At 38.0% G+C, this 22,606-nt stretch overlaps 1 protein-coding gene across 2 annotated transcripts in view; it reads right to left on the bottom strand.

Moving 5' to 3' along the window:
• The window catches only part of LOC135713709 (SPARC-related modular calcium-binding protein 2-like), an 84,161-nt gene extending 78,769 nt beyond the window's left edge, over positions 1 to 5,392 (bottom strand). Inside the window, exon 1 of one of the 2 annotated variants that reach the window (XM_065236916.1) lies at positions 5,086 to 5,392. In XM_065236916.1, coding sequence (XP_065092988.1) covers positions 5,086 to 5,163 — 78 coding nt within the window. In that variant the 5' untranslated portion in view covers positions 5,164 to 5,392. The remainder of the gene's footprint in view (positions 1 to 5,085) is intronic. The other variant, XM_065236917.1, reaches the window with a different exon arrangement.
• Positions 5,393 to 22,606: the final 17,214 nt, after the last annotated feature.

Raw genomic sequence — 22,606 nt, 5'->3', positions numbered from 1 at the left:
TCTCCTTAGAGTCCCCATAGTATTTCCTCAGAATTCTCAAAACAAAAATCCATCACGAATTTTGAAACTCTTCTCAGAATTTCTTTGAGATTGAACCCTCAAAATTCGATTCCATTGGAATTCTTCTCGGAATTTATTTCGAACTCTTTATAATTCTCTTGGAAGTATCGTCAGAAATCACATCAGATCCGCAGATACCATCTTTGGAATAAACAGGATTTTCATTGAATTTTCAACAGAGCCAACAGAATTAATTTAGCATTCTTATTAGAGTTGGAACTAGAATCCTCATCCAATCATAATAGAATTCTTCTCAGAACTCTCGTTAACATGCAATCTCAATTATATTAGAATTATTTCCAAAATTGTTCCGGAGCTGATTTTTGCGTCTCTATTAATTTTAACAATAATCAAAAGCAACGCTCGTATGTGTTAAGTGAAGTTTAACTATATATGTAGGTTAACCTAGCTTAAGATTCAAGTGCAGAAGAAGAAATCGCTCCTAAGTGCAGAAGAAGAAATCGGAACCCTTTAAAATTCTCTTAAAATTTACTTTGGATTTTTTAAAGTTCCTAATCATCATTGAAAGACTTTTGAAAATCTATCACAGACAAAATACCTTTGGAAAGATTCCAAGGTTTACAATTTATTTTCCCGATTTTTAATCGAAATTGTAGGCATTTCTGAATAGTTTTCCTGGTGTTCTAAAGTTTTGCGGTTCACTGGTCACCCTGGTAAAAATTTTAAATTTTTTAACAGATATGTAAAATTCGACACATTTTTATTGGTGAATTTCCATGTAAAATTCCATATGATTTTCATGTGAAGTCAGAAGTACACATGAAATTTATGAGTCAAATGAATAGTAGGTGTGTTTACACATGAATTGTATGTGTACACATAAGAACTATGTGTCCGACACATATAAATCATTTGTTTATCACATTGCAAAAATTCATGTTCGGGACACATAAAAATAATCATTGAATTTTTATTAGTGTAGACTTTCTTAGTGACAAGTACTCAATTTAAACATTTTGTTGATGTTTTTAAATTTCACTCTATTTTAGTAGCGAAAAAGTGACTTGAGTGACTATTTTTAGGGAAATAGTTACTTTAGTGACTTTTTGGTGTAAAAAGTGATTTTTTAGTGACTGGCTTCAAAATAGTGACCAAGTCACTAAAAAGTGACCTACTACCAGCCCTGCGATAACGCTATGCCCGAAATGGAAAACAATAATGATATAATCTTCTTCTCTTCTTGTCATGAAAAACTCTCTTTGCAGTAGCAGCTCACTCGGGCCGGTTGAAGGAAACGATTATAGGCATAGCCAGAGGGGCACACAAAGGCTTTCGGTGAAATGGCATTCGGCCAAATTTTCCATAGTAAGTTTTGTGTTGCCCCTCCCTAGCTCGAAACCTGGCTACGCCCTTAGAAACGACCAAATTGTTGGCAAACTGCTTCACGAAGTAACACCGAAGATGATACACGTGTGTTAATGGGATTTTTATTTGTAATGTCTTTTCTCGATTCCGATCATGCTACGTCCTCAACCGTGTTTATTGCAACAAAGCAGGCAAGCAATATAAAATTATCCTTCTACAACTCCGATCAAACTATATTACAGAGAAAGAGAGTTTATCATGGTAGTAGTAGCAAGCGTTTTGTCTTTATCGTTGGTTGCTTTATGTGTTTGAATTCGCTTGTCTGAAGCTTAGAAATTGTTTGGAATTCTCACTGGTATCATTTTGGATAAATGACATGAACTTAACTAATTTTGTAAATGCTAATAAATTGCTGATATTTTGAGACCTCTCACTTCATTTTCAGTATCCCAAAAAAAAGATAAGAATTTCGACCTGGAAGAAATATTCAGAATTCAAAATGCAATATTAGAGCTATCAGACTTATCATTTTTATTAATAGAATTTGAATATAGGTTATCAAAATAAGCAGGGGAAATGACGGCTTCGGCATGACAGACTGTTTTCAGCAACCCAAATTGAAACGCTAATTTCACTGGATTTTCTTACTAAAACACTTCGCTGAATGCATTCAAACGATTCTTTAGGATTTCAGCAAATATATTATATTAACAATATTATCCACTCTTTCGCTTATCTGGCGAACCAATTTTTTAGCGATGAAAGCACCTCTGTGGCAAAAAATGCTACCAATGTATTTGTTTATCGTCACGAGGGGTAAACCAAATCAAAATTTGTTTAATATTTCAAATGAATGTACTTCAGCATATTATTTTATTTGATGACAACAGTGACATGTCAGACAAATTTTAAAGTAATATACACAATGTAATTAATGAAAATAATGTGACTCTTACTTTTGTAATAAGTGCTATATTCCACCCCTCGATTGTAATTGAATGATTGTTGCTGACCTTTTTCAACGCTAGATGGTGCGTGAAGCAATATTTTGCGGGTCGCCATTGCAATATTTGGAAAAGGCACGAATGGATCATATTGTAAATATGATATATTTGCTTTCAGCTTCAATTTGATTATATTTTTACCACAGTAATCGCACAGGGTTTTCTTGAAATGAAACACGCACTACAAAATGCTGCTGATTTCGAGTTGCCGATGAAAGCACAGCTGTTTAACACGCAGCTCAAATAGCAAGGTTGCCGAATAAAAAGATGTTGCCCACAATAGTCTCTCTTCCGTTTCAAAACAGTTTTGACAATTCTTTCCACTGGAATTGTTAGAGCAGCTGGCAGCAAAAGATTGTAAATAAACCAATAATGCATATGTGTGCGTTCCTTAGGGAAAAAGACTGTAGAAAGTTGATCGCTGCTTAGGTTGCCGGGAATACATAAATTCCCCTATTAAAATTGTGATTCCATTCCCGGTTATTTCCCGGTTGCTTACCCTGAATTCAAGAAAATCTGCATTTATTTTTTTAACATGGATTTTAAGTGATTTTTTCTCTCAGTGTTTTTTTTTTTCCCTTAAAGTTCGTTTAAGCACCTTTTTCTTAGACATTGTTTATAACTTTATTAACATAGTCTCGAAAACGGCAACGTGGGGCTTTAGGTAGTAATGAAACATCGCTAGAACTATTCCACAGCCGCAGGCAGTATTTGAGCAAAGACAGGCGCACATTTTTTGCCTGTAGATTTGAAGACATACTTCAAATCTCCGCATACATCGTACGGGTTAGGCAAAGAGTGTGCGTTTGACTTGCACTGTCGCATTAATAGTCCTTGGCTTATTTTCAACTTCTATTTAATTGTCATACTGCCGTACTCTAACGGAACTATCTACATACCCTCTTCTAAGATCATTCTCTAGCTAATAATTATCACACTAAAGCTTCATGTTAGATAGCATTTCCAACCAACTCTAAAGTGATCATATTTTAATGCGAAATGTAATCACATGTGCAATGTTTCATTCAAATCCAACGTGCCCAATTTTCATAATCCCTCTAGTAAAAGATCTAAATTGCTTAAGAAAATTCCGCTTAGTTCAGAAATCTTTAAGATGGAGCCTATAGATCTGAAATTCGTTAATAAATGACTGAGCTATGATTTTTCAAACATTGCATGTTTGGTGGAGGCATCGTGTTAAGAAGATTAATAATTATCTTCACAACCAGCCAAAGTTACTTTTACTTTAATTTAGTTATGAGTATTCCATCAAATTGACGCTGGAACGTCGAGGGTCTACCAGTATAAGGAAGTATTGTTCTCCAATACGAAATCGAACACGGATCGACGGTGATCATTGAAGGTGAACATAATTACAATGATGCATATGCCTGGCTTTCTCTCTATCTCTCAGCCTCCATCCCGCTCTCATAAAGACGACGATATTTATAATTTCCACCCTCCAGGCAAGCGGTTTGATTTATTTGGACAATAATTCCCATGTTCCCCGTGCCCAGTCCAAACAATCCGGAACGATGGACCGCCCGCAGGCGGAAAATTGCAGATTTTATAAACAGTTTACGGTTTGGAACTGAGCTGGGAGATGGGATCGGATGCTATCGAATATTGACTAACCACACAGGAATGCGTGCACTGTAGCTGCTACACAGCAACAAACTGAGAGAAATGTGTGTGTGTTTGGAAAACAACGCATCGCGCGTTCTATAACAAACACCCGGACTCATCATGTCAACCAGGATGCCCGGACCCGGACGAACAGTTTTGGGACGATGCTGGAGTAATTGTTGTACTTTATTATTGGAACCGAATACGCGAACGGATCGGAGCTCCATCTCTTGTTGTTCGACAGCCGCCTGCCTGTTGGCATCTGACAAATAGACTTCAATTAGAATTGTTAATTAGACCCATCCCCGGCTCGACAGCGGTGAACTTTGCGAGATTTTGCGGATCCGAGGTGTGGCAAATGTGTGCATATATTTAACCAAATCTATTCCGAAGAAACCTTCCCCTGAATGACGCGAGTGTGATACGACACAACGGTTGATGTTTGCTGGATCGGTTGGACGGGTGATTAACGGTTACTCAAGTGGATTGATAAATTCAAATAGTGAGAGGAATATTAGGCTTCCTAAAAAAAAAAAAAAAACTTAAAATTGAGTATTAGTACAAGACACTGAAGTAGTCTGCACATTGTAGACGAAATACACGTATCAGCAAAAGCTATTGAAATCCCTGTGTACTCCGGATACCTGGCACGGAAAGTCCTGTGGATATTCTAATACATTGTAAACCTTCCTTTTGGATATTCAGGCTGTGTTCCATTTGGCGAATTTTCACTTAAACTTGACAGATGGAAAATTTCCAAATTAACCTGCTATTCCAGCAGACTTATATCTGACAGACAAGGAATCAATTTTGACACACACCTTCTCGAAAATTGGCCGATCAACAACAGAGGGATTTTCGAACATTATAATTTAGTTTCGAAGTGTCAAATTTAAGTGAAAATTCACCAAATGGACCACAGCCTCAGCCTGACCCTGATCGTATTTACCTATCATATCTCCGTTCGAATTTCACACATTCATGCCAAATAATAAATTGTTGACCAGCTCAAGAACGAACAGCTGGATGATAGAATTGTCAAAAAATATAAAATAAACCATTCACTCACCGTCGGTTCCGACTTGGGTGGAATCGCCAGGGCACACCGCACCGCCAGCGTTATCAGGCAGGCGACGGCTAGCTTCATCCTTACTGCTCTACTACTTGCTGCTGCTGCTGCTGCTACTACTACTACTGGTTGGAGTGAGATTTATGTCCAATTGCCAATTTGCCGGCAACCTACAAAACACTCAGCGGGCGGCTTCTCAGTTCTTCTTTCGCACTCTCCAAGAGCCGATGCGGCGTGGTTCGAAAATCCAATTCCTGCTGACAGTTTCGGTTTGATTTATTGCACTCCTATCATCGGATCGGATGGTAGCAGTAGCCTCAGTAGTATAATTTCTGTTTACACTCGCGCGCGCTCCAAGCTCTGCTGAACCGGTTCACTGCAGGCTCTCTCTCTCTGTATTATCACTGTTTTATATAGTAAACTGTAATGCACGAATCTCCGCCAACACCAGACGGCTTCTTCTTCTATTTCGATCAGATCAGCTGCAGTTGCACACTGCACTCTATGTGTGTAGTAATATGATATTCACAATGATGATTATTGCCACTGCTTATTAGTGCCGAAGCGATTTCACCCTTGAATTGATGATGCGTTCTTTACTTATATGCAAACAAGAGTTACTTTTCACACATCTTCGTCACTACTGATACAGCATCGCCATTCGCGTAGACCCACTCTATGTTCTACGACAACGAAGACGAGCAGTCGCACTCTCACTCAACGCAATATTTCATCTTAATACAAATTGACCTGATTTGATAATAAATTTATTTATTTGATTTTCGACTTCACCACTTCACATCCCTTCTTGCTGTCTGACTTGTGCGATACCACTGACTGGCGCGGTGCAACGCAAGTTCAACTGCTGTATTGACTGGTCAAGTACCGCGGTTTGATGACTTCATCGAAGTTCTGCTCGATAATTCAATCGCCGCATGAGGCAAAGACTTTCCTGAAGATTTACTGCGGCAAATCTGCGAAAAAAAAACAAAAGGACAAAATCGGTAAGAATTAGAACACGCAAATGCAAATCACATTAGGGCGGGCTCGTGTGTAGATTCTTATTGTCATTGTTTCAATATGGGCACGTTGAAGAACGGACGGAGCTCGGTCCGAGGCGAAGAAGAGGCGAGAATAAACTCACACAATTGTTTCAATTATTAAACCCCATAAATTAACCGCCTATTTGTCCACGCGCGAAGTGCTGCCACAAGTGCATCTCTGGAGGATCGCATGCGGCGATGTCAAACTGGCGTGGGTTGCATTCCGCACAGATGCGTCTTACAGTGTTTTGATGACTTTTCAGAACATTGAATTTGAGCTTAGAGTCAAGTGAGGCGACGCAACGCGGCCTGTGGAAAGGCATGGATCCGGTCACGCGCGATCATCGCAGAAACAAAATAGTTATTCTGCCCATAATCGCATATCAGCCCCATATGGATAGGAAACCAAGCAAAGATGGGACTGATATGTGATTATGGGTAGTATTCTCGGTCACTGAAAGATCAATGCAAACTCTTCCAATCAGTGTGACGTAGAATAATATCATAGTGAACACCGCGATCGAATGCGGATCAATAAAGACAATGTGTTGACACGTGTGACTTCCACGAAAAATCACAGGAATGTTGGGTAAAAGAGTTTGCAGCAAGGATCGTTTTGGTAAACGGTAAATACGCTGAATTGAAGAGATGTGTTCCAGTACAGATATGAAGCGTAGTGCCACCAATATCTGTATAATATAAATGAACTTGGAGTTGAACCCACGATCATGTGCTTAGTAAACAAAAACGGTCACCACTATGGCACCAAACCCCTCATATAGGGTGGCCAGTGAATTTTCATTTTGAAATTCCCGGTTTTCCCGGTTTAAATCACAACAAATTCGAATACGAATCGGATTGATCATCTCCTTTACCAAACTTCCGTTACCCCCCCAACGGGGGAGTTTGGCAAGGTAGATGATCAACCCGATTCGTACCTTCCCCAAATTGACTTTTGCTCGCTTTCTACTTTCTATATCCGCAGAGGAGTCGAGTTTCGAACGCCTTTAGATACGGTTGTGTCTTAAGTTTCTTCTCTGTTTTGTGCGTGCATTAACTTTCATAGTTTAGTAGTGCAAGCAACAGAAGATTTGACACTATCTGCGTTGTTTGATTTTTTCTCCCGGTCCAGAAATTTGTGGCATCGCGAGCGATAATTTTAATTTTAGTTTATTTACGTGGTGATGGTGTTGGTTCACTCGCAACTATTTTTGAAAAAAAATTAAGTGTTTTCGAACGAAAGTGTACCAAAAGTGCTTCTGAACGTGTTTCGTAGTTGGATGTGGTGAAATTCGTGGATTCCCGGTTGATTTTTGGAAATCCGTATCACAAAATTGCCCACCGGTTCCTTTTATTTTGCCGTTCGACGACGACGGGTGTGCTTTCGTGAGAGTGACGTTTATTTGATCCGTTTCTTTGCACGGGTATGTTTTTTTTTGTAACTAGCGTAAGTGTGCCTGCGATTTGCATTGAGTGTCGGAGATTGTAAGTAATCTGAAGGATGCCTCGCTGGATACGCCCAAGACTGGACGGGCAGTAGCTGGTGGCCGTGAACGGTTCCTGGGGAAAGCACTAGATGCGACCCTCCTCCCAGATGCCCATGGCAATACAGGAAGTATTGGTATTGGAAGGTAATTGCTTACTGAGCAGAAAAACGCGGTCCCAGATCCTTTCATATTAAAAATGTACGGTTAGATCGCTTGTTTATCGTGTATTTTGTAAAAATTTTCGTTGTCGTCGGTGCCGGGTCTGAATAGTCATAAAAACTTGAGTAACGCTATAATGTGGCCTTAGCACAACCGGTTTTGCTTACTGAGCAGAACATCATGAGTCTAATCTCAAGCCCATCCACATTCAAGATTCAATCGTTTATTTATTAACATGACTACATGGTAATAACAGCAACTCGATGTATAAAAAGGAGCTTGTCTGCCTAGTGGCAAACGTTTTTGCTTACTGAGCAGAAGACCGTGGGTTCAATCCCAAGCTCCTTCGCGTTATATAATTTTTAGGACATCAATTCAGCTTATCGTTTACCAAAACGAACCCTGCTGCAAACCCAACTCTATTACCCAATATCCCAGTGATTCCTCGTGGAAGTTCAGAGGTGTTCTCGGCTTCCATCAAAGCGAGTGTCATGTCAACACAATCCTTCCTATTCCTTTATTGACCTGTGTTCGGGCGCGGCCGGCGCTGGTATTGCCTAATTTAAGATCAACAGTTTTTACACATTGAGGATGATTGCTAGTCCCAAGCATCGTCTATTGGTTCTCTGTGTAATTACAGCTGGTCTGGCAATAACAGAGTAGCAACCGTGGGCGGTCAATCTTGCTCACGCTCATGCTCATGCTCTACTTTCTATATTCGCAGCACGTGAAATTTACCTTTTCCGATTTGGACCAAATTTGAAGGAGATGTTTATTTTGGTCTAACTTTTATGAATCTAAATTTTAGTGTCGAATCGAAATACCCGTCGGTCCAGGGGAGCATTTTTTTAATTTAAAAAAAAATAGAAAATTAGACAAGAAATCTAAATATGAATTTATTATTTTAGTGCAGTGTTGCCAAATATTTTATATTTGCCTTTTTTCTATTCTCCAAATAAGAAGATTTAGATTTCCATTCTGACAGCACCGTTCCCCATCCTTTTTACATAAGAAACACTTATCGACAAAAAGTACTTTGAGTACTGATACAGATACATGAGATACAGCATTTTGAAGTAAAGAATCCTAAAACTATGAGAAAAAAACATTTTTATCAATTTTTTTTTCGCCCACTCTTCTACGTAAAGGAACTCATTTTGCTCGCATACTATTTTTAATGATTTTTTTGTAATTCCGCATCATAATACGGGTTTTTTCGTCATGCGGTTGAATAACATAATGGCCAACTTTTCCTAACTAAAATAATCGTGCGCAAAAGTAACTTATGCGAACGGTTTTGAATGTTGCCTTGCTTCTCATCTACCAATCGAGAGCTTGAAAAATTGTGACAGTAATATTTCATAACCTACACATGGACGTCCATATGCAGTTAATCTTTAAACAGCGTGCTATACAGATAGAAATAATTAAAACTCAAACAGGTGGAATCCCTCTTCAGACATATTCCTTTGAATGTTTTCAGAAGATAACTGCCCAATGAATTTTTAAATAGAGATTTTGGTAAAGTGTTCCAAAATGTTATTTTTGCGTTTAATAGCTATCAATGTGTTTTTTGTTTGTTTCAAAATGTAGTTAATTTTATATTTTTTTTTTTTATTCTATCGTTTTGGCAGACAAACAGACATGCTGATCTTTTGTCACTTATTTAACAGTTAGTTTATATTTTGTTAGTAGGTAATGCAGCCAGAACCAAGACAATATCACCCCTATTCTGTATTTCGTTTCGAACGAAATTCTCATACAAAAAAATATTTTTTTGTATGAGAATTTCGTTCGAAACGAAATACAGAATAGGGGTGTATACTATCGACTAAAAGATAGCCCAAGTAACATTTTAAGTTTTATGAAATACTACAAACAACTATAAAACAACATTCATAAAACCCTGGTCAAGGCTATTTTGTCATTAATGCATCCACCAAAACCTCATTAAGACTAGAATATGTCTAGTTGGCCCATCCTGGAAAGGTTCTGAAGGGTGTATTCTCGAAACTCGTCAAGATTGATTTACTGCAAAAGGTTGTATGACGAACGCATTCAGAACCATTTGAAAACTACAATAAAAGCTATTTAGCAACAATAAAAACCCTTTTCGAGCCATTTCCCCTAGCCGCATGCTGAATCCACTAGGAAAGCATCAATCAAGATAGAAAAGGATTTATGAATCCGATCTTATCAAAATAATTAAAATAGAAACTGATGGTTTAAAAATATTGTTGAATATCCAAATTTATTACAATAGTTCTCATTAAGTGACCTAGTTTTAAGTGCCATATTCAATTTTATGTGAAATGTACGTGAAAACATCGAAAAAATTAAGTCCACCCTCGTAAAACGTCGATTTGACCAATTATTTAACATTGAAAAAAAAATATATTCTTCAGATCGAGCTTGGCCGACATTTTTTTAAATGATTTTTGCATTTAAATGTTTGCTCATTGCTAAATTTACCAAAATATAGTTATATCCAAGGCAACATAGATTGAAAATCAAAGATTTTAAAAAACAAGCAAACTAATTGTAACATGGCGGTGGCATAAAAGTTGATTTTCATGGGTCATTTGTGAAAAAGTTGTTTTGCTTTCAAGAATTCCTTAACAAATTAATAAGGTTTTAAAATGGCTTTTATGAAGAAAACTTGCAGGCTGAATTGTATTTATCTAAAGCCATTTTTCTTGATCCTAAATTATTCAGATTAATGGCAGCATTTATGGAGGCAAAGTTGCCTGCAAAAAGTTAAACGTCGAAGTTTGTTTATCTTTCGATAGTTGCGCTGTGAGATCCAGGATTCTTGCAGGCGGTTTTCTCCCGATGGATTGGGGGCAGTTACTCAGATAATTTGCGATACTAGTATTACAACATTTCGTATTTCGAACAGTTGGAAGCGCAATCGTTCCCGAAAAAGATCCCCTTCTTCCGGATGGTTACAGAAGTGCACCATCCAATGATGCAGAGATGTACGGTTGAATGAAATTTTCGAGGAGTCTTTCGGCGAATAAAATCGCTGCTTTGAATCGGAAACCAGCTAATCTCCGCTAACTAACAGTTTCAGTGGTTTGCTGTCGGTTGTTATTTCGATTGTCATCGCAAGATCTGGAGAGACTGGTATGTTTTTCAACTTTAAAATAATGTTTTGGAGTTCGAGGGCCCCGCTCACTTTACTCTTCTCCGACAGATGGTCAGTCGTTGGTGGTGTGCTGGTTCTTCTAAAGAAGTAAATTTATCTGAAATTGACTTGATTTTTTCATCCTACTTCGTCTATCCTTCGAGATTTCCTTGTCATAAATTTGGCATTTATTAACTATGAGGAACCATCTTTTAAGCTCAATTTGTAAACAAAGTAATTGGGGAGTTAATGATGCACTTTAAAAAGGCTAAAAAGCAACAATAAATGCTTTTTTTCTCTAATGCAAAACCTTATTGTTTTATGGTTGCTTTTATAATGATAGAACCCGTTTATAAAGTATTTTATCATGACTTTAATAAACAATTGCTAATGACGTTTATGCTTGAATTACAGAACAGTTTTAAGAAGGGATTGATAACTGTTTTAAATTTATTTTTAAAACAAGACAGTTTTTGACTTTCTTGCCAGACTATAAAAGGTTTTTAAAACAGCAAAAAGCTGAATTACTAAGCAGGAATGTTTTACACTTTAAAATGCTATATTTAAACTAAGTGGATTGTTCATTGCCGTTATAAAACCATCATAAATCAGAGTGGATGCTAAATGGTTACTGAATTGCTACTTGGGAGAAATGTTCAGGATGTGTTGATGCTTCACATCTAGTCATTGTATCTTAAACGCAAGAGCACATAAACTACTTATAATCGCATATCAGTCCCATATGGATGTTGGTAAATTTTGAGATAACAACGATATGCACTAGCAGTCTGCACCTAATTTCATATTATGTATTAATACCACGCTTGCTGAAACTCCTCAAACTTACTGGAGGTTTTAAAACTCTTTTATCCTGCGAGTTTAGCCAGCCCTCGAGTGAGTGTCGGCAGGCATATGGAAAAAGTAAACAAAAACTCTTCGAGAGAGAGAGGGAGAGTGAACTTCAGCGAGAGGATGATTTGACGTGAGGTGCGCTTTTCGAGACTCCGTATGACTTTTTTGTTCGACGCAAGAAGCTCAGAGTTTACCCAGAGTGAGAGTAAAGCTGGGTTTAGACTAGGCAAGTCAAATGATCAACTCAGTTGAATTCAATTGGCTTGAAAAGTTGAGCCTGGTTCAACTTTTTTTCAATTAAAGTGAGTTGATCAAGTCAGTTGAATGGCATGGCTTACACGTTCAATTCGCGTTCAAATCAGTTGAATTCAACTGACTTGCCCTGTCTAAACCCAGCTTAAGAGCATGTGATAGAAAACATGAACATGAATGGCAACAAACCTCACTCTCATTTTATCCCCTTTCGCTCACAAGCTCTGAAGCTCAGTAGAATGATTTGGCAGTAGGCATTCTACTCCTCAGAAAAATGCTACACTCGGCTTATTTCAAACAAGCGAGTGAGGCTCCATCAAGCCTGATTAATACTACGGACTCATTCTACAATTTAATTGTCTAGAGGACTGCCATTTTTCGGTTCCGGGTCATTTGGCCGAATGCCATTTGGCTGAATGGGGCGTTTGGCCGAATGCCGCTTAGCCGAATGCCTTTTGGCCGAATACTGATTGGTTTGACGATTGTTAAACGAAGATTTATGCAACTTTCAGAGTTAGTCACCACAGTCTAAGTAAACTTTTTACAGATCATCCAAAAAAGGACGGGATTCAAAGTTAATTCGAGTTAGAGCTTACCGCCATAAGTGTTTCACCTGAAATTTTTCTTCATACTTCTAATTGATTAATCGATTTAATTTTTTTGTAGCTTGTTCTACACCTTTTTTTTAGTGAAATACATGACTTTTTATCTTTATCTTTAAAAGCTTTTTTTTTGTTAATTAACGATTGTATTTAATATTTTTGCCTGAAAATCACACTACTTTTTTCAAACGCGCGCCATTTTATCAAAAATCAATATTTTTACAATCGGCCAGGTACTTCACTAGTTGAAACATTCTAGTTTATGAAAGTTTTATTCATTTTGTTCTCGGACTACCTCAGACTGCAAATCTGCTTCACGCCGGGGATGCCATCACTGAGACAACTGCAGCGCCACCTCGCTGCATATTTCAAAAAAATTGGGAAAATGTTATTTAAAATATTTTCAATAAAATGATAAAAACCGCATTCTTTTAAAGTGTTTCTGTTCAACCAAAAAAAATCACGAAATTGATCCTTGTTTCGGCTTCTACACTGGTCAACCCCTTAATCTATCTTATATGGTAAAAAAATTCTATGGAACGCGATGGTGCTATCAAATCAAATATTTAAATCAAATACTTATACCCACAAAAAACTGCCTAAATGTTATTAGATGTGAAGTTGCTCTTAAATCTAGCAACACTGTCAACAATTTATCACAGAAAAACAGACATAACACATTGAATATGTTTTACTATACAATATCGCCACTAAAACACTACGGCCATCTGTTGAGTATACTGCGAACGCTGAACAGATGGCGGTAATGTGAACATTGACATTTAAATTGACCGTTAAATGCGTGTTCGATGAATAACATACGAGTGTTATGTCTGTTTGTCTGTGAATTTATTGTTGATTTCATGTTTTCTTGCTTCAAAAAATATTAGAAACAGTAGGCGAGAAAAACGAGCTCATTTACTTAGAATAGCGGGCGAAAAGTAAATTAATATAATTTTTTAAATTCTTTGCTTCAAAATGCTGTATCTCAAGAAATACGCAAATTACTTTTTGCTGATAAATTTTTCTTAAGTAAAAAAGGATGAGCAACACAATAGTCAAATTGCAAATATAAATACACCCATTCTGAGAGATTTGCGTTTTTATTTTTTAAACGAAAAGATAAAATATTTGACAAAACTGTACAAAACTAATAAATCTAGATAGAGCTGGAATTAGGGCGTAACAGCTTTTGTAAACAATTACTTCGCGCGATAATTTCTCGAAAGTCATGGCTCACGCTGGCAAATCGATATCACCATCGAGTAGGGAAGACTTGGATATGTTGGTTTGTGTAGGCGTGCCTTGAATTCTTAGAAATCAACACGAGAAGTAATTGTTTACAAAAACTGTTACGCCCTAATTCCAGCTCTATATAGAAATTCATAATTCATAAAAAAGATTCCTTGTCTAATTTTCTCAAAAAAATATTTTAAAGTCTGTTCCAGTTAGTATTTGGCCGCTTCTCTTTAATTACTGTGGCGCCTCTAGTTGTCGTAGCAAGAAACTGACATCGTTTTGATCCGGAAGGATTGTTTATTTAGTAGTGAAAATTGCATCAGGATACTTGTTCAAAAAATATCGAAGATGGAACGTGACAGACGTGAAAAAATTCTGCACACTCACGTGCAAAATCCAACGAGGTCAGGAGGAATGATTGCAAAGGCTCTCAAATTTTCAAAATCGACTTTACATACCGTGCTTAAATGTACCGGGAAACACTAACATTTGATCGTGCAAAACAAAACAAACGTAGAAGTGGAACATGTGACCGAAAACTACGAGCGAAGGTCATAAGGGCAGTCCAAAAGAATCCTGGGATCTCCGGTCGTGATTTGGCGAAAAGGTTCAGTGCGGCACGCAGTACAGTTCTGCGAATCTGTATGCGAGAAGGTTTCCGGTCGTACCATGCCAGCAAACATCCCAACAGGACGCTGAAACAAAACCTGGTTGCCAAAAACTGTATAAGGAAGCTGTACGAGCAAGTTCTGACCAAGTATAACGGATGTATTTTGATGGACGATGAAACTTACGTAAAAATGGACTTTGGACAAATCCCGGGCAAACATTTTTACTTTGCTCAACGTAAGGGCGATGCTCCGGATAAATTTGTCTTTTCAGATAAATTCGCTCGCATACAGTTGCATTTGCAGTTGCGGAAAGGTTTTCATCACTGGAGCGTTTATGAATGGACAACAATAGAAGGAGGAGTGTCTCCAGAACATAATTTTGCTGTTCATTCAATCACACGAAGGTCCCGTAAAGTTCTGGACTGACTTAGCCAGCTGCCATTACAGCCGCGATGTGCCCGTATAAGCAGAATAATGTCGATTTTACTGAGAAAAGTATCAATCCACAAAATTGTCCAGATTTTCGTCCCATTGAAAATTTTTGGGCGCAAATTTTTTAGCAACACAAAATAATATATCAATTCATCCGAAAAGCTGACGAATAATTTTTGTTGCATGTTTCCCTTAAAGCTAAATAAAAGTCCTACAAAATGATACCTTTAGCGTTTTTGTAATTTATTTTCCCTTGGAGAAATGACCTATTTTGCGCGGACAAATTCTAAATGGAACAGACTTTACAATGTTAATTTGATTTTATGATTTTGATTTTGCCGGACAGAAGGGGGTCTTACAAACATTGTAATTTAATGTTAATGTAATGTTAATTATAGCTTTATTTGTTTCGAAGATATTGATGAAAGAAGCTAGTGCTTTCTTGAAAATCACGAAATAAAGAAAATGCAATACTTAAAAGGTGAGGTTAAGAAAAAAAACAGGATTCCAGATTTAGCCCTGAAAAAATGTCAAAGATTTAGAAGATTTTTTATGGTTATAAAACTTTTAAGATGTTTGTTATTAACTACTGTCTAGAATACTTATTGAATTTTGGGGAGAATTTAAAATAAATTCTTAAGGATAGTCCAGAAGAGAATTCCAATGGATTTCTAAGGAGAATTCCGAAGTATTTCTGATGAGAGTTGATTGATTTTTCCCGGTTCTCCCATCAGATTCCCTGATTTCCCTGTTACTTTTCAAATTTCCGATTCCGATTCCAAGTTTTCCCGGTTCGCTGGCCTCCCTACCAAAATGTAATCGGTTCAACGGAGGTGCAGAGGATACATGAGTGAGAGAGATCTATGATTTAATTTCACCTCTGCATGATCATCTTCTTCTGTTTATAACTAGTTCCAAATTGGCACGACAGTTTTCTAAACTTTAGGTACACATTTACTGTCATTCATCTGAGCGGAATATGTCATCAACAGCTTAGTTCTAAGAAGCTCCCATCCAAACACGATCCGGGTCTGGGGGTCAGCTGGTCATGGCAGACAAGACATGACGCCTCAAAAATTCTTTCTCCTCACAGAAGCGTGCAGCATCAATAGTATAGTTTAACGAGACGAGTGTCTTCAGTCTTCCGTCGCCGTCGTCGTCACCGGCACGCTGTTGTTTCAAGTGACTTAATTTGTTATTTCCTTATAAAAACGTGTGTGTTTGTGTGTATATGACTTTCTCCTTTTTGACACACTCCGTCCAATATAATCGCGGGTGGACGGACGGCTGGATTCCGTTCCAGTCGCGTTCCAGTTGAGTTCGCATCACGGCGACCCGACTTAAGATCGCGACGGTGTGTGTGTGTATGTGTATGTGTGCGCCTTTGAACTTCAACACCTTCGGTGATCTAATTGCAATTGCTGCAAGTACCTAAATATGACTTTCAATTACGGCTGGTCTGTAAAAGGGATCAATAAGTAGGCAGGCTATGCCGAGTGACTTACTCTCGAGAGCTAAATCCATCTGACTAGTCAATGTCGTAATGATGAATGTACCCTGCGCTCGCAAACACTGACTGTCCATTTATTGTGGAGTCTTTGAGCGTAATGTGTAATGTATGAACAAAAACCGTTTAAGACACCCGACAGCTACTATACCATAGCACTGACAGCTGGGAATCCTAATGCTGAAAAATGTGTATTTTGCATCAACCGGTGTAAGGAACGGCAAGTGCGGTGCACATTGATGGAGCACATGGGAGATTGGGAGAAATAAGGGCATAAATCACCCATTCCATTAACTTTAGTACACATGGAGGAGCTTTATGCGTTTATGCGAGAAGAAGCGGAGCCGGGGTTGTCATTACAGGGGTAGGTGGCTGTGTCAGCCGATGACGTGCTGTGATGATGGAGGTATTTTGCTCCATTTGCGCACCGCAAGTCACGTAAATGTGCACGCGTGTCACTTGTTGTGTTCCATTGACCTGCAGCAGCTTAGTCGATCATTTTATTCTAAGCGCTGAAAGCCTCGGCGATCTGCTGGTTGCGATCATCCGATTGGCGGAGGTTCATTTATGGATAGTGGGTTGGGGAGTTTGCAATTCAATTCTTTAGCACGAAGTACAGTCAAGATTCTCACTTGCGACCTTTGAGGCTATTGGTAAATTTTAGTTCACACGACACTTATAATTCAACTCCATGGGATAGACATACTGCTAACTGATGGTCTATTGTACTTGTGAAACGATTTCACAGTATGTGCAGTGGAAGCAACTCGAAGGACTTGTTGGGCAACTCAGCACAGGATTGGTGAGGTAGCTCCATTGGTCTTGTTGTATCACCGAACTTTAAGTGCCACTTCATGAGAACTCTCTTAGTCTAGTTACTATAGCCGAAGTTTTAAAGTAAGACTACATTGGAGACGTAGGACTAGGATCTGATCTAGGTACTTTTTCGATAGAAAATGTTCTCAACTTCCCTAGGCATAGAGCATCAATAGCGTAGTGTTTACCACACTTTATAGGGTAAAGCGAAAATTCGTCTGCTACGGTAATTTTCGTCACATGTGTGTAAAATAACAAAAATATTCGCTGTTATGTATTTACAATCCAACTCCCACTGTCTGGCAGTGGAATTATGGATACAATCTACCTGCAATTATGTATTATCACTGCAAGAAGCTTGAATCCAGGAGTAGGTGATAGCTGTACCGCAGATCCAATAGTCCATTTCAAGAACGAAGCATTCCGAAGCACGATAAGCCCCGCGATACTTAATAAACCACTGATAATGTATTGAAACTTGATTGACGCGTATTTAATGAGCAGCCAGCGGGAACAAACTGCTGTTTTCCGGAATTTCGTATCACAGTACCTAATTGTTTCAAATTAGAATTTAATTTCTCACGAAAAAATCACGCAGCCTACTTAGATATCTGCGGATGGAGCCGGTATTCTATTTTTTATTTTTTTGGATTCCTTGATACCTGTTTTTTAGTAATAAAAATAACATTTCCGGTCAGTATTCTTTCTGCCAAATATCAGGCACCTAGGAATTGGGAAAAAGGAATACCGACTAAAACTCCATCCGCAAATAACGGCACTTCTCTGTATATTGTTATCCAATACTTCAGTTCAAAAGCTCTTTCCTTTATTTAACGTCGGTCTCTGTTCCGCAATCTAGTGCCAATCACCGACGAACATCGATTGCCATCCATTGATGGCAATCGAATGTGCAGGAAGGCAGCTTCCACACCTGCGTAGGATATCGCACCCATTCAACACACATGGGCCGGGACCAACGGCTTTACTTCCCTTCCGAAGGAAGACGTGACCAGAGATTTTTATGCCTCAGAAAAATCCCACCGACCTCGGCTGGGATTGAACCCAGACCCATCGGGGTGTTAGAAAGCAGTCACGCTTACCACTACACCACCGGCGCCGGCTTGTTCAAAAGCTGCAATACTAAGCATTAGACAGGGTCAAGTTTGTATGGTGGATCATTTTCACTCATTCGTTCACTCACTCGATCATACAATCGGTGATTGTGACTCTTTGAAAGTGAAATTGACAGATTTTAGGTGTCAACACATAATTTACAACCTGTTCATTTAACTTACAATTACAAAATAGGGTTATGGGATGTATAAGGGTATCAGGTGATTAGAGATCTTCATCAATTGCTCAGGATATTTGTTCATGACTTCAGGTTAAATAGGTACTATTCTGAAGGTATCCAACAATTCAAATTGCGTCTTATACCAAAGACCTTCCGGTGAACAGATCTGATAAGATCAGCTCTCCAAAAATATCTTCTGGATGATCAACTATTATTCAGAAGATCTTTAACTGTCCAACATTCAAATAACGCCTCTCAGAGATTCTTTCATGATACTAGGTGTCTCAGAAATTATTCCAAAGGCATTCGGGTGCTCATAGGTTTTCAAAAACTTCTCAGGGTATTTTTTCAATACTTCAGGATGATCAAGTACGATTCTGAAGATCTTCACTTGTCCAACAATTTAAATAACGTCTCTCAGAGATTCTCACGTGATATCAGCTTTCTCAGAAATTATTGTAAACACCCTCAGGTGCTCATCACATCTCTGGATATTTTTCCAAGACATCCTGGTACAGTGACCACCCTGCATGTTTTGACAGCAGAATCATCCGGGACCTTTTATCGTGGATCGAACTCGTTACCTAACAATGGATAACGATGTTGTAATCATCTTGTTACTGGAAACATCCTTGAATTAGAATCACCTTCTCCGTTCGTACTAAAATCACCGAAGCAAACAAAATTTGCACACGCACACTTATGAAGGGATCAATACCAAACACCTTTTAAAACTGTGCGTTGCAGTTTCATTTTTGACAGTTTCAAATTTTATAATTGTTGAGTATTTTGAAACAATTTTGAAACTCAGCCTTGCGAACGACCTTAGAAAAAATGTGTTTACACATAAATTTTCTCAAGAAAAACTGTTTTATTTTTATTCATGCAGTAAGTTTCCCCTTAAAGACCCAAGGGGATGTTCATAAACTACGTCGACCGTTTTTGAGAAGTTTTAGACCTAGCCCCTACCCCCGCGGAAATTTGTATGGACCGTAGAAATTTGCCAGACTTCCTTCTAAAATGTCTACGTTGTTTATGAACAGGCCCTAAATAGATTAAGTCCAAAAATTTCCTAAATGCACCAAACTATGGCTTCAAAAACCAATTCTAAAAACGACAAACTCACCTTAATTAAGTCGACTAAACAAGCAAAAATTAGATTGAAAAAAGGCTAGATTGGCATTAAAATAAACCAAATTGTTTTAAACTCCAAAATAAACTCAAAAGCTCCAAGTTGGGTATTAAAATGCCAAAATTGTATTTATGCTGTAAAGTGCACTTAAACGCCAACTTAGTCTAAGGAAGTTAACATTCCTGGTAAACGCCTAAATGGCAAAAAAGGTATAAATTGTACGAACAAAATACCAAAATGTGTAAAATAAAGAAATCCCTAAAAGTCAGCTATTGTCACGTTATGGAAAAACGATTTTTTTATTTGCAAGGCTCAATCGCGTTAGCTTTACGGAGCCGATATATATTTTTTCTTCAATTTATTAATAAAAAGTAAGAGGTTGTATCCAAGAGTGACTGGCGTGCACAGAGTGGGGCAAGGTGGGGCAATTGAGATGTTTGTTTCCACATTTCAAAATTACGATATAAAATAACTTGTTTTCTTGATAACTTGATTTGAAGGTAAAATAACTTCATTTCATACTATAAGGGCACTGAAAACCTTTTATTGCGTCAATTCCTTTGAGATGGTGTCTGAAAATTGCACCACAAAGGTGCATGAAGGGACAAACTTCATTGAAATTTTTTGGTCAAAAAATTTCACCACAGTGGTGCATACAAAAAAATTCTGTTGTAATTTTTTTTTTCAAGGTGGTTCATGGAGGGATAAACGAAGAGGGTTAATTTAAGGTAAAAAAATTCACCTTCGTGGTGGTAAATCGAAGAGAAAGCTTTTTTTTTTATTTAACGTCGGTTTCTGTTTCGCAATCTAGTGCCAATCACCGACGGTCATCGATTGCCATCCATTGACAGCAATCGAATGTGCAGGAAGGCAGCTTTCACACCTGCGTAGGATATCGCACCCATTCAAACACACATGGGCCGGGACAACGGCTTTACTTCCCTTCCGAAGGAAGACGCGACCAGAGATTTTTATGCCTCAGAAAAATCCCACCGACCTCGGCTGGGATTGAACCCAGACCCATTGGGGTGAGAAAGCCCACTACACCACCGGCGCCGGCTGGAAAAGCTTTTTATTGAATATCTGGTGTAAAAATATCGTCAATCATGGAGGGACTAATCAGAATGAATAACACTGGTGGAAAAATTGAATCACGCTTAAAATTTGGAGGTGCACATTTAACTGAATATTTCTGGTGAAACGTTCGCAATACTGTGGTGAATGTAGAAGCAATGTTTATTAATTTTTCTGGTGCATAATTTGCATCGTTCTGATGAATGCAAGCTTCATTGGCTTCATTGAAAATTTATGGTGAAAAATTTGCACCATTCTGGTGCCTGAGAATTGCACCACAAAGGTGCATGGTAAAACAAACTTCACTGACAATTGTTGGTGCGCCATTCTGGTGAATGGAGGAGAATGCTTTATTGAAAATTAATTTCTGGTGCAAAATTTGTATCGCTCTAATAAATGAAATTAACAGAAAATTTCTGGTGGAAAACTTTCACTGGTCTGGTAAATAAAGGCACAAGCTTTATTTAAATTAAGCTATATTGAAAACTTCTGGAGGAAAATCTACACCGTTCTGGTGAATGGATAGGCAAGCTTTTCGGCAAATGTTTGGTCTCAAATTTCCATCCTTTTGCTCAATAGAGAAACTTAAATTATAATTTCTGGTGTAAAATTTGCACCATTCTTATGATTGGAGGGAAGCTGCTTTACTGAAAATTTATGCTGAAAAATCTGAAAAGGGCCTGTTCATAAACTACGTAGACAGTTTTTTTGGGATTCTTGACCCCCCTCCCCCTGCGTAGACAATTGTCCATACAAAATAAAATAAAATTTGTATGGGCCGTGGATAATTGTGACCCCCCTAAATTGTCTACATAGTTTATGGACAGCCCCAAATAGGGGCAAGTTTTATTTGGTGGAAAACCTGCAACATTCTGATGATAGGAGAAGCAAGCTATATTGAAAATGTCTGGTGGAAAATGGAAAAAGGAAATCTGCACCAATCAGAAGATTGGAGAACAATTTTATTGAACATTAACGGTGAATCATTTGCATCGTTCTAGTCAATTGAAATTTCCTGGTGTAAAATTTTCTGGTGTACATGTTTCTGGCGTTAAATTTTCTGGGGGCAAGTTTGTATTGAACATTTCTGGTGTAAGATTCAATCTGCTGCATGAAGGGGGTAGCTGAATTGATAATTCCTGATGTCAAAATTGTACAGTTCTGGTAAATGGAGGGGCAAGCCTTATTGAACATTTCTGGTAAAAAACTGCAATGTTTTGGTGAATGGACGGACAACTTAAACTTGACTTCCGAAAAGAACCTCAAGGGTATTGAATTCTGAAGAGAAGTTCCAAAAGAAAAGATTTCTGGGGATGATTCCATGCAAATTATGCGAATAATTTCTAGTGAAGCCTGCAGATAGTTGTAAGATAATTTTGAAAATAATATCTAGAGAATCAAATTTTGAATGAAATTCCAAAGGGATGTTGGGCAAAATTTCAAGGAAATTCCAAGGATAATTTCAAGATCATTTCGGGAAGAATTTCTGGAGAATACAGAGGAAATTCTTCTGTAACATTAGGGGAATTTCAGGATGTTTTGAGAAAAAAAAAGTTCTAGAATATTCCGAGAAGTACCTCAAGGATATTGAATTCTTAGGACAGTTCCAAAATATTTCTGGAGAGAATTCAAAGAAAATTCTGCGGATAATTTCTAGTGCATCTTGCAGATAGTTCCAAGATAATTTCGAAAAGAATACCGAGAAAATCAAATTTTGAGTGAACTTCCAAAGGGATTTTAGGCAAAATTTCAAGCGAATTCCGAGGATAATTTCTAGCTCATTCCGGGAATAATTTCTGAAACTCTAAAGGAATTTCAGTTCCAAGGTGTTCAGAGAACACACACACAGAGTAAAATGTTAACTTTTCATTTAGAAGCTTATTTTTACGCTTTT

Source organism: Ochlerotatus camptorhynchus, unplaced genomic scaffold (assembly GCF_037179485.1).
Source record: "Ochlerotatus camptorhynchus isolate MF236.1 unplaced genomic scaffold, CSIRO-AGI_Acam_v1.1 ptg000577l, whole genome shotgun sequence".
Lineage (NCBI taxonomy): Eukaryota > Metazoa > Arthropoda > Insecta > Diptera > Culicidae > Ochlerotatus > Ochlerotatus camptorhynchus.
Note: the sequence above shows the minus strand (reverse complement) of the source record. Positions and strands in the feature narration are given on the sequence as shown.